The sequence below is a fragment of the Sardina pilchardus genome, chromosome 24, assembly GCF_963854185.1.
Source record: "Sardina pilchardus chromosome 24, fSarPil1.1, whole genome shotgun sequence".
NCBI classification, from domain to species: domain Eukaryota; kingdom Metazoa; phylum Chordata; class Actinopteri; order Clupeiformes; family Clupeidae; genus Sardina; species Sardina pilchardus.
This window is the reverse complement of record NC_085017.1, coordinates 933984-952017: the sequence shown is the minus strand read 5'-3', so window position 1 is coordinate 952017 and position 18034 is coordinate 933984. Positions and strand designations below refer to the sequence as shown.

The following is an 18034-nucleotide window of genomic DNA, read 5'->3' as shown; positions in this document are numbered from 1 at the left end:
AACGGATACCATCGGTAGGCTTTGTTAGCCCACAATGAAAGACAGACAGTATAGTGATGCTGTGTAGGCTACTGTACACCAACTAATTTGGTCGTTGTGTTGTCTTGTCATATGCAACTATAGGATGTAGTGAAGCAAAATAAAAGACAAGGGTAGGTGGGTGGGAGTGGTTGTCTGTTCTCGGCTCAGTTAAGCTACGTCTGTTGTTCAAAGTAAATGGAATTTATCTTAAACATTAAAAGCCCGGTAAAAACACTATAGCATCTGTTTCATTAGTGACAAAAGATCAAGTCCACATATTGTATGACATAGGTCCTACAACTTTTCCTGCAAAGTTAAAGATATTCCACTTCACATTTAGTTGAAGCCATCTGAATTAGTATTTTATGAAGATGTTCAGGTGTTTTTGCTGCTTACACGGGTAAATGGATAAATGTTTTACATATAGCGAACGTGAACACTGAGTTCTGTCTGTCCGCATGCTTCAGGCAATCTTCAGTGTTTACATGCTCTCAGAAAGTCTGTAGAACAGTCCTTACTTACGGAGCACACAGTGTCGCCACGCTGTGGTGACTCGCGGTAATGCAGATGTTTGGCTTCATAATACAATCACTGTAATGTCAATGGGGAAAAAAGTATTTGACAAGTTGAAAACCCTAAAGCACACACATTCTTTATGTCGCTAAAGCAATGTTTGTTTTCTTTTATTGCCGGTCAGGTTTTTGCCGAGGACTGCTCTCAACCCTGTGACTGCCCAACAGAACCTCCTATGTGCTCTTACGGAACCAGCCTAGTTCTAGACGGCTGTGGGTGCTGTAAGGTGTGTGCCCGACAGGCTGGGGAACCCTGTTCTCTCCTGGAGCCCTGTGACCACCACAAAGAGCTCTACTGCGAGCACAGCCTCCTCGGTGACTCCGACACCGGCATCTGCATGCGTGAGTGCCTACCACCAAAAAACACAAGACTACATTACCCATAATCACTCACCATGGGAAACGGCACTGTTATGTAGGGCATATCTTTATTGCATTCATAAGCGGGACTGTGTTCAATAAATGTGGTCTCAGGAGGGAGTCGACTTGAGTAATGGCTCGTGAAAGTATTTCACCTTGAATATGGTCCAACATTCCAGCCGCTGCACATCTTGTGGAATGGGAGAGCCATTCTTTTACTAGGGTTACTTATTGGCATCATTCTGTTAAATGAGTGCAGGTTTCGCAGAGTAAGGACACACCCAGGAGTGTCAGGGAGAGGGAGCCAAGTCTGAAGAATCCCATTCCTATAAAATTCCTGCTTTTCCTTTGCTTTGCTTACCTTTCCTTTCCTTTGACTTCCTCTCCTTCCCTTGCACTGTTCCATTCTATCCTTCCTTTTTCCATCCATTACGGTAGTTTTCCTATCCATTCAATTCTTTTTCTTTACTTTCTTCCATTAATGTCCTTTCTTAAACTATCACATCCTTTCTTTTTCCTTTTCTTTCCTCCCTTTTCTTCACATTGCTTTCCTTTCTTCTGGATTTCTTCCCTCCTGTTTAATGTACTCTCTCTCTCTCTCTCTCTCTCTGTTGTTGCAGCTCAAGAGGGTCAGACATGTGACCTGGGCGGTGTGATCTACCGCAGCGGCGAGACCTTCCAGCCCAGCTGCAAGCACCACTGCGTCTGCATGAACGGCGAGATCGGCTGCGTGCCCACCTGCGCCAGTGACGTGCGGCTGCCCTCGCCCGACTGCCCGTACCCGCGTCGCATCCAGATCCCCGGGCAGTGCTGCGAGGAGTGGGTCTGTGACGAGACGCCCCAGGAGGAGACCTTCGAGTCGGCCATGGCAGGTGAGAGGGCTCGCCCAGTCGGCTCGGCTATTTCTACCATCCATCCAGAAATCACCCTTCAGATCAGATCAAGTCAGATCAGATCGACTTTTTAATTTATTTATCATTTTTTATCTTAATTTATCTTATATTATTTTATCTATCTATCTATCTATCTATCTATCCAACCATTCATCCATTCATCCATCCTTTATTTAACCAGGGTAGTCACACTGAGACAGAGGTTTCTCTTTCAAGTGAGCCCTGGCCAAGAAAGGCAGAACCTAGGGGATAACCATACAACATAGAGCACAATGCAAACTGTACACAGCACACAGCACTTTATTGCCTTCGGGAGGGAAACTGGACTTGCAGAATAAATACATATATCATTGTTTACATTTAGGATTCCCCCAATCCCCTATGCTCCTCTTTCGTTCCACTTCCAGAAAAAAGGACACTTTGTATATGAATGACCATGGTTGATTTGGATTGTTTTGATAAACAAATAATTGTGCATCCTCTGAAGATCGTTTGTTTCCTCCATTTTTATACGCGTGAAGTGAACATTTGAAAAGTTGTTCAAATAGAATGATCAATAGATAATAATAAACAAGTAACAAACAAGTTGCAATCTGATGCATTCAACAAGCAAGAGCAGATACAGTGACAACTAATATAAAACTCTTAGTAAACAGCAATTGACTAGTAAAGCAAACACCTCTTATGGATAATAATGGATAATGGATAACGCCCACATGAGCAACCTTGTAAGTGACTGTGTGTGTGTGTGTGGCTCCTGCAGTGTTCCGAGAGGTGTCTGCCCACGGGCCCAAGCCGGAGAGCCCACGGGACAACTGCCTCGTCCAGACCACCGAGTGGAGCGAGTGCTCGGCCACCTGCGGCATGGGCGTGTCTTCCCGCGTCACCAACGACAACGAGCGCTGCCAGCTGGAGCGGCAGACCCGCGTCTGCATGATCCGCCCATGCCAGGCCGACCAGGAGAAAAGCATCAAGGTGGGTAGCAAGTGGGCACTGGGGGTCTAAGTGTATCATTTGCCCACACTGACAGCTTCATTAATAATAAGTACCTCCCACCATGTCCAGCATATGACCATCATATCATTCATTTTATGAGTACTTACTGAATTGAAATGCACACTTGTAAATGGGAAGCTATTCTCATGGTGGCTGTTAAATTAATCTGATGGTTGACAAAGTGTAAGCCCAGGGGGGAAAAGCCACTATTGTCTGTGAAGGCCAATGCCACTGTCAAATTGTGTCAAATGCTTAGAATGTGTTTAATTAGTTTCATCATATCTGTTTCTGATGGACTCAGATACAGGATTGTTGGTGTACAGGTTCACTGTACTGAACGTCTGACTAATTCCGTGTGTGTGTGTGTGTGTGTGTGTGTGTGTGTGTGTGTGTGTGTGTGTGTGTGTGTGTGCGCGTCTCCTCCACAGAAGGGGAAGAGGTGTATCCGCACCCCTCGCAGCTCCCGCGGGATGCGCTTCGAGCTGTCCGGCTGCCGTAGCGTGCGCTCCTACCGGCCCAAGTTCTGTGGCACCTGCACGGACGGACGCTGCTGCACGCCTCAGAGCACCGCCACGGCCGAGGTGGAGTTCCGCTGCCCGGAGGGCGACACCTTCCGCCGCAAGATGATGTTCATCAAGACGTGCATGTGCCACCACGACTGCCCGCGCGAAAACGATATCTTCCTGTCGACGAACGTCCGGCACATGGCCAACGACTACGAGAACGACATGTGAGGGGGGAGAGAAGCGAAGCAAACTCGCTGCCATTTTTACACAACACACACACACACACATACACACACACGCACGCACACACACACACACACACACACACACACACACACACACACAAATGCAGGTTTGTCAGTTACCCATATACATACACATAGAATTGGCAGCTCTTCAGCTCCTCTGGAAATCCACCTTCCCTGACCCCACCCAGTGTAGGAGTATAGGACAAAATACTTCACGTGTCGTTGTGAGACGTATGAAAACGTGTGAAGTATTAGTTTGTGGACAAGTGGTTATTATTATTATTATTTTGTTTTTGCTGTTGTTGTATTTTGCATTTTTTATGTTTTTAATGTGCAGCTCTGAGGTCGCCTGTACAGATGGTGTTAAGTCGACCTTTCGCACTGAGGGGAGTGGACAAGTTTGTGTGTGTGTGTGTGGGTGTGTGTGTGCGTCTGCGTGTGTGTCCTGATAACCATTTCACAGTATTAAAACACAAGTTCCTGGAACTTAGGACCAGAAACTGACAAAAAAAATCTGACAAAAATGCTTCAAGCAAATGCCTACCTATTTTTTTCCACTTATAAGTATTATTTAATTGTCTATTATTATTATTATTATTTTATTTTTTACTGTATTGTCTCCCCACCACTGTTTTTGAAGAGTGTCCTCATTCTCTGAGGATGACAATTGTTGATTAACAACAGATCCTATTCATCTCAGACTTATTTATGGGGTCTCATAAATTTAAGACATTTAAATGTTTAGGTTTTTAGGAACCTAACGAGACTGTGTCATCAATGTAATCTTGACCTATGACCTTTACCAATGACCTTTACTAACGGACCCTATTATGGGGTAGAAAAGTACCTAGCAAGACCCCCCAAATTCCATAAGGAAGATGATATCCAGAAATCCCAGTACGATTGTAACATAGCTTATCTGAACGAAATGAAGTGTAGCATTTATTTAAAAGAGTGATAAAAAAGTACGCTAGTAAAAATGAACAAATACACCATGTGTAAATCCTGTCAGAAGACTGTGTACAATTTTGTACTAATTTATGTACCTGTTTAAACACACCGTTGTAGTTGGATGTATTTGTACTGTATTGTAACTGTGTTTTCACTGTAACCGCCTGGTAATGATACGAGTGAGATCCTGTCTGTTGCACTTTTTGTTTTCCAATAAAGAAAATATATTTTTATACATACATCTGCGTCCAATGACAGTGCTTTTATCTTCATGATGTGTCTATATTTAGAAACGGTGCGGAGGGGAGTGGTCAGCCACTCCCAGGAACATCAGTGCTGTCCTAGAACTGATTGTGCTGTTGCTGAGTGTTCTGACAACAACAATCTGTGTGAGTGTATTTACAAGAATTCATCCAAATGGCACAAATGTCCTCTCTAAACCCATACGTTAGACGATACTGGGTTGATGAAGTTATGCTTTTGTGTCTGCACCTTACACTGAAGGCCATTGTAGATGAAGCATTTACAACTTACATTCATTTGCCTGATACTTTTATTCAAGCAACTTAGCTACATGCATTAATAATATTATTATTATTTTATTAATATATCATAAATATCATAGGACCAGTCTGCCCCAACTCTGAGGTTAAGTGCCTGAGGCCACAAACTCAGCCAGACTTGATTATCACAGGGGAACACAGCCTGCTGTCTATTGTATAAGCACTGAATGTCCTCTCTTTTGGGTACCTGTCCTCCTTTTTTGGCATGTGCCGCACGCAGTGAACAATGTAGCTAGTACCAAGTAGCAATGGTGGGGAAAATGCATTCTCCCTGGAGCAAGCTTTGGAAAGCTTTTTATTTTGCGAGAAATATATATACATACAGTACAGTATTTTATCTTTTTTTTTTTGGGGGGGGGGGGGGGGGTATGCTCTTTGTCAGCCTGCCCCCTTTCTTAGAATGTCACGCCAGTAATCACCCTGTCATGTGTCTATTATTATTAATCATCATTATTGTGCCGTTATTGTGCGCCATACCCCACCAACAAATATATTGTGGGAGAGCCTCCTCCCCTCACATCCTGAGTATTTACTCCAGATTTAAACAAGTCCCACCCGTGCGATGTCCGTGCATGGCGATCGTGTTTGAATAGGCTACTCGACTTCGTTTAAGTTCGGGACCTAATTACTCGGACATTGTCATATCTGAAAACAGTTTATGAGAAGATACAGAAGAGGTGGTGGGGATGTAGCCTTACTGGCATTTACACTGTGAAGCAGCAATAATCATTCACTTGATGTGCGTGAGAAGCTGAATCTGGGCCGCCTGTAATCCATCCTGCCTGGGTTGGGAAACAACCCCCAAAACACCACTGAATGAACAAACACGTAACCAGCGCAAACAAAAATCGCCCCGAATAAAATCAAACAAACACTCGTCTCCCAGGCCCTACAGCTGTTGCAGCTGTCGAGCCTATATGGCACTGTTGCTGCTGACGGCTGACTGCTGCTGACTGCTAACTGCTGCTTTGGATGATGTCTTTGGCTCTGGCTCATCCCTTACTGAGCGGACTGGCCGCCGATGCAGGCGGGGAGGCGAACGGGCAGGCAGGCAGCCAGTTCCGCAGGAGCTAATCTGCAGGGGTGGTGGGTGTATCGGCGCCTCCCATGAGCCTCTCTCTATCTCAGGCACCAGATAATCACACAGGCTGTGGGGGTTACCCCGGGAAGCCCCCCTCTCTTTCTCCTCTTCTCTGTCTCCCTCCATCCCTGTCCCCCTCCTTCCCTGCCCCCAAGAAGCACTGGCCCGGACTCTGAAAGCACCGACCCGGATTGCGGAATGAATCTCCAGACTGGACTTATTCTGGGGTGCAATTTTTAAAGAGGCATCATTGGACAACAATCAAAGTTAAACGAAAGAGAGAATTCCAATTCAACGGACGGTTGCTCGACCATGCCTCTGGGAAATGTACTCCGCTCCTGGTGGGGAGCCAGTGTAGTGTCGGATCAGAGTTGAGTCCATGCCGGTGCTGACAGTTTTCTGGGTCTTCTCTTCACAGAGATGAGATGCATCCATTCTTCAGTCCTGTGCCTTTCATGGTTGTCAACGGTCTGAATCACTTGTGCTTGTGTGCGTGTGTGTGTGTGTGTGTGTGTGTGTGTGTGTGTGTGTGTGTGTGTGTGTGTGTGTGTGTGTGTGTGTGTGTGTGTGTGTGTGTGCGTGGGCTCAGTTGTTTGTTGTGTTTATGAACTCCGATAGAAAATGGGGAAGGATCAGAATATAACCACCAGTGCCACCAGTTTGACTATTACTGTTTTCCTTTTGTGATAATAACTCAATAGACAACATTTTTAAAGTATAATTTTACGGTCTACTATATATTTCACTAAATATCACACATCATCCATGATCTGCTGTACAAATAGGCCAGTATGGGCACTAAAGCAGGTGAAACCATAGCTTCACACTTCTACCATTATTATCAGAAACTAGACTCTTATACTCTAGCCCTAACTGCACTTTGACTTTCAACACTAAAACAAAACCTTGACCAAGAAACTACGCTTTAATCAAACTATGTGGGTTAAACAAATGCAACAGCCTCTGCTGTGAGAATGTTTATCCTGTGTGTGTTTTAAATTAGCGTTGTTTACATGACCCCTTTGTCCCAGTGTTCCTGCAATCAATTATGCTGCTATTGCACTGCGGCTTGACAGAGGTGGTGGAATTCATACCTGGCAATGGTTTCAGGAGTGGGTGGAATCACCGGCTGTCAATGAGTGCTCTACATTTTTGCAAATCGCAAAAATATGCAAGCACACAAGCACACACACACACACACACACACACACACACACACACACACACACACACACACACACACACACACACACACAAACACACACACACACACACACACACACACACACACACACACACACACAAACACACACACACACACACACACACACACACACACACAAACACACACACACACACACACACACACACACACACACACACACACACACACACACATATGTGCACTAGCACATGCAAGCACACTCACCCGCCCACAACCACACACACACACACACACACACACACACGCACACACACACACACACACAATGTTATCACACTCACCCGCCCACAGCCACACACTCGCATATACTCATGCACATGCACACACTCTCTCTCTAACACACACACACACACACACACACACACACACACACACACACACACACACACACACACACACACACACACACACACACACACACACACACACGCACACATGTACACTACTCACCCTCCTACACTCCACACACACCCACTCAATTGAGTGAGCATGTAGGCACACACACACTGTGTTGCATGCATCTATGCACCTCTGTCTGTTCCTAGGTTTACTTTGGGTGCATATATGACTGAAGTCACTCTCCACACACACACACACACACTTCTGTACACACACCCACGTTCTACTGATAGGTGATAGTGGGACATCTAAAAATAGACCGGCAGGCTATTTTGATCATCCTTGGTTATCAAAAATAACAAGACACAATGGAGAAAAATCTGAACACCAAACAACAATATATTTAAAAAAAAAAAAAAAAAAAAGATATTCGTCCCTTCAGTCAGCCAAACACATGTTATGCAATTAACATTTCAAGAGTTTCAAGTATGCTTATGTAAGTGTGTGCATTACTGAAATAATTTTCAAAACATCTGAAACTTGCATATAGCCCACGGCAAGCACCTGACCTTTAACGCTGAGAATTTAAGAAAAGACTTATAAAGCCTATTGATCATTTGGGTGTAGTGTCTGGCTATAATTCCTAGGACAATCTTAAAGCATGACCTTTACAGTAAAAACAACAAGCCGCTCTCTGACGTAGGCTACATTCAAGAGGCGATGTTCGCACTGAGGAGCTCCTACTGTCGATACGTTAAGGCTGATACCGCTCTGCAATAGGCGCCGCTGGAGCAAGAACAAGTACTGTACAGCTGGTAATCAAATGGAGAAGGGCTCTTCCCGACTTGTGTCAATCAATCATGTACCTGTGATCACTCTGGTCCAATCGGGTTTTGCTGAGGGCGGGACTCCAGCCAACTCCTTGCCTTGCGCTTCGCCGGAGCGTCACCCCCCTTTTCTGTCAAGAGTGACGTTTTTTCTACTGAGTAAGCCAATGCTGGTGGGAACCGCAAAATTACAGTAGCGAAACCCCCCACTGCACAAAGAGGATAAAATAGCCCAAACTGAAGACAAACAAACTGGTGACAACGCACAGCTATCCTCTCAGGTAAAACAAGACAGCCATGACACTTTCTGATATAATTTACGAGGTGTTACAGGACTCGGGTTTATTGACAATAAATCAATGTTATCTCTTAGTTGCAAAATAATTATGAGGAGCGTTAAAATCACCTTGTAGACTGTTGTTGGACTGTCTGTTTTGGTCATGAGCATACCGTGAATCATAACGTGTTTTCTTAATCTAGGATTTATTTGACATGGATTTATGTATTGCGTCGCAATTTCTGTCTTTTGGGGAATATTATGTTGGGGCGCTTTACTATATGTGGTTACTACGTACAACGGTCTGGTCTTGTCAGGTGAAACAGCAACGTGTGGAATTAGGAAGAGCTAAATAAATCGGTGCGAAGAAGATTCCAGGTGGATTAGGCGCTGAAGTAGCCGCTGCGAGAGCGCACCCTTTGACTCCGTCCGTGTTATGTTCGCCGCCGTGCGATGACAGCTGTCATCGTTTGGAACGGGGAGTTGCTATTGTAAAATTCATTTCCACTGTCTGTAGTCTGTGGGCGGCCTCAAAACACACAAAACAAAATCTGTATTATTTATCTATTTAGTCTCCCAAAGAAATAACATTATATGAGATGCCAAGGAATGTGATTTCCCAGTGGGAATTACATTTTCTTCACACTGCCTACAGCTGTATGTTTAGCCTATGATTTCATTGTCTCATTGCCGAGGCTTTCTCAGTGAGCTAGCGTGATGTGGCTAAGTGTATCATAATTTCTGACTGGTTGCTGCATGGATACAGCGGGAGCACCGAGGAAGAGTCTCATGCCCCCGTTCCGTTTCTGCGGATACAGGCAGCCCCGCCTCACGAGTGGTCGTGGTCGCCGGCAGACGAAATGTAAATAGTTGTGTTTGCGGCCTCCACCGCAATTCCGGACTTATCATTGTGGTCGGTGCTTTAGTCATTTATTTGCCGAGGTAGACAGTTGAAGAGAAAGCTGGTTTCTTCCTCTTCGTCTCATTGTTTTCTTGGTTCTTCTCTTTTTTTTTTTTTTGCTGAGACGTGAGCGGCTGTTCGGTCTTGATGCGGTGGTGTTTGGCTAAGCGTTACCCTTAAGAATATATGCCTGGTTACAGCAGCATCCTCTTCAGCAATGCGCCCCTCCCGCAAGCACATTCAGACGACTCCACACAGAATAGTTTCCCTCTTCCTGTTTCGGTGGATCCTGCATTGAACAACATTGGTCCAGATTTCTACAGGCTACACTTTCCTCTCTATTCCGTGTACTTTTATGAATATCAGGGTGTGTGACACATCTGCCAGTGTGGCAGAGACTCATTGACCATAAAAAAGAGCTCTTTTGCTCAATCATGAGTAGGAAGCTTAACCTAAAAGCTACCAGAGGCAGAGCAGTGGTGAAGGCACAGGTGTCCAGTCTCCTCCAATAGTGCTGTTCTTGTAAACCAACACTGTTGAATCAACTTGCCATCCATTTATTATGCTGTCTTAGGATTTTAGTTCCATCATTAATGTTGTGACTACCACCATAAGTCTTTGACCAGGGATTTGAGAACATTTCAGATAATGCATGCACTAGCAATAACCTGACATGGAACGACCTTACAGCAATTGGGTTCCAGCTACCGGAAAAAAGGGCCATAAATTGATTCCACCCCACTCACAACACAGGGAAAAAGTCACAGCGGCAAGTTCATCCGGTACCATCATCAACTTTATGAGAGCCATGATGATGAAGGCAACCTTTTAATGCATTTCCGTTGGGAATAAAAGGAGAAGACAGGTGCAGATAGATTTGTGCTGCTTCAGACAGAGTAGGCCTTATCTCCAGTCTGAGGTTAGCCTCTCTGTGCACTACAGTGAGCCAGGCGAGCTTTTTTTAGCGCTCTTCGCTAAATAGAGCATTGTGTCCCCTAAGACATTCAGGTTTGTGAGAGTAATGTACAAGTCAAAGGGACTTCTCTTGTGCTGTTTTTTTACCCTGGAGACAGAGCTCTCTTATTCACCTATTCAAGCAGGCCGAGGGTTCTGGCTCAGTGAACAGCAGAGAAGTCAGGGCAGTGCACTGGACAAAGTGGCGTCTATTTCTGTTTTGCGAATGGTTAGTTAAGAGGTACGGTTCGGACTTTGTAGCAACGGAAGACTTTATAATACACCAGTTTGTTCGAGGAGTAATTCGTCAGGTTTTGGCTATCATTAAAACATCTGACTGTCAGCTCAGCATTTTGAATAACCACAAAGGTTATTTTATCCATCCCCGCCCTGTCACCCATCCATGCGGATACACACACACACACACACACACACACACACACACACACACACCACACACACATATACGCACGCACACACACACACACACACACACACACACACACACACACACACACAGTTTGCAGCAGTATTCTACAGTGCTGTCTCTCCTGCTGGCTCTGGTGTTTGGCCAAGGCTTACCTTACAGGGGGCACCACACTATCCTTACAAATCAAATTCTGACATTCGATTCACCCTCAGAGTAAACAACACAGTCTAATTCACTGGGACACATTCTATTCACTCTCAGAGTAGTAAACAATGGAGTTCTATTCACCAGCCCAAATTCCATTCACCCTCAAAGTAAAAACAATAGGGTGTAATCCACCAGGGCAAATTCTCTCCCAGTCTGCAGCTGCACTTAAATCTCCACCCTACCAGGACCAAAACCAGCAGCTGCCTGGACAGATATTTGCATTATGCATGTATTCATTTGATACAGCACACTTATATCCAAAAGCATCTCACAGCACAGATATACAGTTTCATCAGTGTGTTGATCGTCGATCGTTATCCACATAGTGCACATAGACACAGAAACACAAAGAGCAAACCGCAAGAACTGGGATGTAGCACAACACTTCATTTAATGCATTTTAGGGATGCTTTTGTACAAATTACAAATACACGTTCACTACTGTGCAGAAATAAATTTTTCATACGCAGTGTTCCTTGGGTATTGATCCCATGACCTTGGTGTTGTCAGAGTCTTGCTCTACCAATTCCTCTACGAGCATATTTAAAACCTTTGATTTTCTCTGTAATCCAAATCAGTTGAAGAAACACACTGCTAGCGTCACTGCTTGGCCCTGTTGGATCTTCAGTCCCATGTTGGGGTCAGTGTCTATTCAGGGATGCTGATGTGAGAAACGCCCTGACTACACGGGCTGGGTGTGACGTTATCATCCATCACGCACTGGTCCCCATTATCTCCTGGAAGTGGGCGTTCACGGGAGGAGAAAGGAGATGAGTGATCTCGGACAAGATGAAGATCAGGACACGCCGGTGCGAATGAAACATGAGAGACTTGTCTTCGGCTCTAATGGGAATCAGGTTTCGTTCCGAAAGGCATTAAATATTGAGGGCGTCTGCCGTCCGATAAGAGCACGGGAAAGTATTTATAGAAAAGAGACCCCTTTTTACCCCCCTCAGACGTCCACCATGATAAATCTGCAGGCCGCAGTGGAGTTGGGGTGCTCAAGTTCAGCTGAACTAAAAGGAGGTGGGAGGTTAACAGACATACAGAGAGAAAGCAAGAGAGAGAAAGAGAGAGAGAGAGAGAGGGGCAGGACAAAGAGAGCAGGGGAAATAGAGAGACAGAGAGAAAGGGAGAAAGTATAGAACAATTTTTCAGTTCATGAGTTTAAGAAGGATGACATGTAACTATTGCAACAACTTTCAGGCCCTTGCTCCATTATGCATGTAAGGCATATTTGAATCTGAATTTAGTATATAAATAGAGCAGACATAAAGTTTTACATAGACAGAGATAGACAGACAGAGAGAGGGTGTGAGAGAAAGAGACATAAATAAAAGCAGAGAAGTGAGAGAGAGAAAGAGATAGACAGAGGTAGGGAGGGAGAGAGAGAGAGACAGTTAAAGCAAGATCACATAGCATGGCAATTCCACAGAACTTCAAAACCCCCTCACCACACTTATTGCAAAGTATAGGGCTTCACCATGGCGCTCTTCCTCTGTGAGCAGTGCTGTGCTCCAGAGCCCCTCTCTCCTCATTAACAGCTTCAGGCCTACAGGAAGCCATTGGTGCTGGCATGGCCGTAACTACCATTGAGGACACCGAGGTCATGTCCTCGGTATTTTTTTCTTCAAGTTTCGTTTTATAAGTGTTACACGTTAAAGTCTTCTTCCGTATTGAACTGTATTTTAAGAAACTGCTCAATGCACGCACGTTACAATGAAAAACACACACAAAAAACCCTGAACAGGCTATACACCCTAATGACACTTGTGCAGCGTTTCTCAAACTATGGGCCGCGCAACGTGGAGACTGCTGGTCAGCGAGGCATATAGTGAAATTAGGTCCGGTGATAATTTGCTGCGCAAGCAACCGCGGACCGACAGAAAAAGAAAGCAAACGTTGCTGCAATCAGGAGGAAAAGCTTGCTAAATTGATGTGATTAAACATAGAGCCATACAATTAAGTGTGAACGTTCATTGAATGCATGCGTGTACGCGTTTGCGTGACAGAAACTGAAACTACGTTGGTGGCAAAGCTCCGCGTCAACCTGTTGGAAGGCTATAATTATTTAACGACATTTAATAGAACAACGTGGATTCTCGCAACTCCCATAAAAACAGAGCAGAGACTGTACAATACATTGTTTAGCATAGATAGATACTTTATTGATCCCCAAGGGGAAATTCAAGGAGTATCGTTTAGTCAAATTTGATCATGGTCAGATCTAGTCTTTCATTTAAAGATCTTCAGATTTCGCCTATCTGCACGGCCGTTTACCATAGACAAAAGTTGCTATTGTGTTTCCTGAATCCTTACATTCAGGCATTCAAATGAAATTTCATTATAAACCATATCCATTTTTTCTCCATTCTCCCATGCAACCATACAAAAGCAATGCACTATTGTATGTATATCTTACATTAGTAAAGCAGGCCTCTGATGTGCATATGACATGCTAACATGTGCATATGCATAGTTTTCACAAACTTTTTGTGAACAATTTTGTCACTTCAAACATTGACTGCTTTGAAGTGAAAGTGCATGTCTAACTATAGCATAATAATCATTGTAATGATCATCATAATGATGATTTGATGGGGGGTGGGGTGTAGGTATGTGTAGGTGGGCCCTATTACCCCAAAGTCTGCCATAACCAGGCCTCAACTTAAAGAAGCTAAGCTCCACGCCCCGCACTCCATTTCACATTGAATGTTCCTTATGTTATTTTCACATAGTTGTCAACCCTAGCTATGACCCTGCAGTTTATATGCAGCATTCCCTACACTGATGAGGAGATGCAGAGCATTCTTAATCACAGAAGGAGTAGGGTCCAGTTTAAATAACCAAAGTCAGTTTGGGAAAAAGCTCTTGAGGCTCTACAAAAAGAATATTGTGGAAAAGTGTGTTGGTTCAAGTTATGAACAAAACATGTTATACAATGAACAAATCTATAGTTCTATGTCGTTGGCAACATGATCAGAGGGCTCGGAAGAACCCCCCTGGCATTTCGGGGTGCCCAAAATTTCTAGCGATGGCCCTGACCTCGGTATTTTAAAAATCCTGGTTACGGCCCTGGGTGCTGGAGTCTACACAAAGCCTCTCCCGACAAACTTCTCAAAGATTTCATCCCTTTAAAAAAGACTTCATCTGCTCTCAATCCCACACAGCAGGGCAGGCTGCTCAGAATATTACATGAAGGCTTAGCTAGCTGCGCCAACGATGGCAGGCCAGATTCATAATTTAGCGCCGCGCCGACAAACATTTACTGAGCTTCATTTTTCTTTTTTCCTCTGTTCCTCTGGTAAATGCATAGAGATGATATGGTATATTTTTGATGTAATGCATGATGATGCATAACTGATGTGGATGGCTGGAATGTGTTGAATAATTAACAATTCATTTGGCTATACTTCCACATCATGTTGTCATGCAGTCTAAACACACTGGGAAGTGATATATATTCAGTAACTTGTACACGCTAACTTTAACCACAACATCTTAACATCACTTACTGAATCTGTGAGTAGAGTACATTCTGCACCATTAAGACAATATACATGTTATTCTAAACTAATGATGTACCTCTACAGGTATAATCCCTTCTCTAAGAGAATAGCAAATAACTGACTTGCCAGTATTCTTTGTTTAGCAAAATATTATATACAAGAGGCTAGTTTTAGTTATGGTTAGCTTTGGTTTCAGTTGGTTTTCAGTAACTTTGGTATATTCAGGGGTAAGATTCAGTTGAGTTTGGTTTCAGGCTTTAGTAACTTTAGTATATTTAGGGGTAAGATTTAGTCTTAGTTAGCTTTGGTTTCAAGCTTTAGTAACTTCAGTATATTTATGGGGCGAGATTTTTGCTGACTGTCTCCTCTCTCTCCTTTCTCCCATCTCTCCTTGTGGACTTCCTGGGCTCATCCTTCAATGGCTGCCAATGTCTGCTGGAACATCCTGGCCTGCCTGCTGCGGTGAGTATATTATGGAAGTGTGCTCACACACACACACACACACACACACACACACACACACACACACACACTCAGCACAAATAAGCAGGCAGCCAATGTCGCTGGAGTCAGGTCATGTAATAATGCCTATTCACAGGGGTGAAGAAAGATCAGTGTGTGTGTGTGCATGCACGCTCGCGCATGTGTGTGTGTGTGTGTGTGTGTGTGTGTGTGTGTGTGTGTGTGTGTGTGTGTGTGTGTACGGATGTTTTAATGAGAGAGAGAAGGAATGGAAGAGACACACAGAGAAAGTAATATGCCTTTGTTTAAGAGACCACAAGAGATCATAAGTGTGTTTGAGCGAGAGAGACAGAAAAGAGTGATAGAAAGTGGTGTGTGTGTGTGTGTGTGTGTGTGTGTGTGTGTGTGTGTGTGTGTGTGTGTGTGTGTGTGTGTGTGCGGTGATGAATGCACTTATGAGTAGGCACTCAGCTACTTTCATGTGTGTGTTCTTGAGGCAACTTTCTGACTCCAAGTGGACTCTCTTCCTTCCGTGCCAAGCTATAGTACACTTTCCCATCTCTGTCCATTGATTTGATAATGCCACAGACTGTTGGAGGGTAGCATTTGTTGAGCTGCAGGGAACATTAAGCGGCCTCTTAAAACAAATGTAGTGAAACTGCTGATGTAGGTCCTTGTGTCTGGTCCCCTGCTCTCTGTCAACATGGCCTATTTTACCTACCCTCACCTGGCTGCTCTGTCTAAGAGCCTGTTCTAGGGAGGTATTATTAGAACAGTGGGGTTTTTTACTCTCTCTAACAAAACAAGGACATTGTTTACTGGTCCAGAAAAGTTCAGTGTTTATTGTCTTGTCTGATTTTAGTTGCCACAGTTGTGATCAGTTCCATTTCAGATGTGGTTAATCCAGCTGTTATGATATTTTTTCATGTTATGTCATTTCCTGCAGAAATGGATTATTTGGTAGTAAAGAAAGGCTTGTGTCAGAGACGCTGTTTGCTGATGCGTAGTCTGTGAGTCTTTGAGCTCTGAAGCTCTTGTGTGATGATCTGTTGGAGGTGAAAGGTTATCTAGATCACAGAAGGACACAGGCAGGTTTGGCCTGTCTGATCTGACAGCTGTGTACTGGAGATGAATAGCCATTACATCTAAAATGTGTAATTGTGGTTTGGTGGGGAAAATGCCAGGGTTTGAGGAAAACCCTGTTGTGTGGAGCTTTAGATGACCAGAGCAACACAAAATACAACTACAATGTCACTATATAAAATTGAAGGACATGTTTACAGTCAACTGTAATCCAATGGCGTTAAGTTATTACATTAGGGGGTTATTCATCAGGAAATGGAGGGCATCTAAGGGTTTCAGATGTGTTGGATAGACAGAGTGAGGGCTCACCATAGGGATGCCATGACACATGATCTGATCATGTCCATATGGGTGGTAGTCTGGGAAATACAGTGTTTGAAATAAGCGTTTTGAAAAGGGCATGCACACACACTCACTCACACATACACACACAGAGAGAGAGAGAGAGAGAGTATGTCTGTTTATGTAGGCCCTATGCTATAACCAATTCTAATACAATTAGACCTGTAGTATTTGTATGTACATTTTTCTTGAAATTATGTTTAGAGATATGACTCATGCCTTGACTGTTTCACTCTAATGCACAAAGATTTGGCATCTTCTGGGCGCTAGTATGTGGATGGATTGGGTGGGGTTGGATGCTTACTGGTTTAAACAGGAACTTGAGTATGAACTATTCCCAGAGAGGGGGTCTCTTTATCTCACCCCAGCAGACACCCGTCACTCTGTATGTGGCTTTACCAGAGACGGTTGATGCTTGATGTAGAGGTCTGCGCGGGACAGATTATTCAGTCCTGCTTCCGCCCGCTCCTGCAACATGCTGCACCGCTCCCGCTCGCTCCCGCAATAATGTGCCATTTTTTGTCCCGCTCCCACCCGCACCTGTACCTTAAGGTCCCGCTCCTGCTCCGGTCTCCTAAAACCTTTTTGTACTGTGTGCATAATCATTGTCTAAAAATGTTTACAAATATTTGTAACAACCTCTGGGATATCAGTCAGATAATGTTATTCTACATGGTATAGGTAAAAAAAAATATTTTCTCATTAAGTGTGTTGTAGGGAGTACTTTTATCAAAGTTTTATCAATATAAGTTTTTTTAAAAACTTTTTTCCAGTAGTGGTCACCATGCACCAATGACTATATTCTGATTATGAAGACACATATGTAAACTTCATGAAATAGTTTCAAATGAATAATGTTATCTAAATATTATCCAAAACCATGCTACTATGTAATAAAGTAGCCCAGTCAAATCAGTTCAGCCGGTGACTTTGCAGTTCTCCAGAGCCCTATTTTTACAAGCCCTGCTGTCTGTACCATGTCAATTATGGACACTATCATCATGATTATCACTGGCACCTGCAGCAATGTTGGGCAGAGGGTCCAAATAAGCATGGTGTGCTTAGTAGACATTGATGTTTACACGCAAAGACACACCATTTACAGATGCGGACAAAGGGTTAAGTCAACTATAATCTGGTGAGGTGTCAAAAATGCCATGCCAATACCAATCTGTATGGTGAAGGGTGTATGATGATGTGTGGCTATTTTATTTCCGAAGGCCAAGGGAACTTTATCAGGATGCATAGTATCCTGGATCAATGAAATAAGTGGCCTTTAAAAATACA

At 43.9% G+C, this 18034-nt stretch overlaps 1 protein-coding gene across 1 annotated transcript in view; it reads left to right on the top strand.

Moving 5' to 3' along the window:
• Window positions 1-4780, top strand: part of ccn2b (cellular communication network factor 2b) — a 5086-nt gene extending 306 nt beyond the window's left edge. The window contains exons 2-5 of the mRNA XM_062529007.1: window positions 719-935; window positions 1574-1825; window positions 2610-2821; window positions 3271-4780. Of these exons, the coding sequence (XP_062384991.1) occupies window positions 719-935; window positions 1574-1825; window positions 2610-2821; window positions 3271-3576 (987 nt within the window). The 3' untranslated portion in view covers window positions 3577-4780. The remainder of the gene's footprint in view (window positions 1-718; window positions 936-1573; window positions 1826-2609; window positions 2822-3270) is intronic.
• Window positions 4781-18034: the final 13254 nt, after the last annotated feature.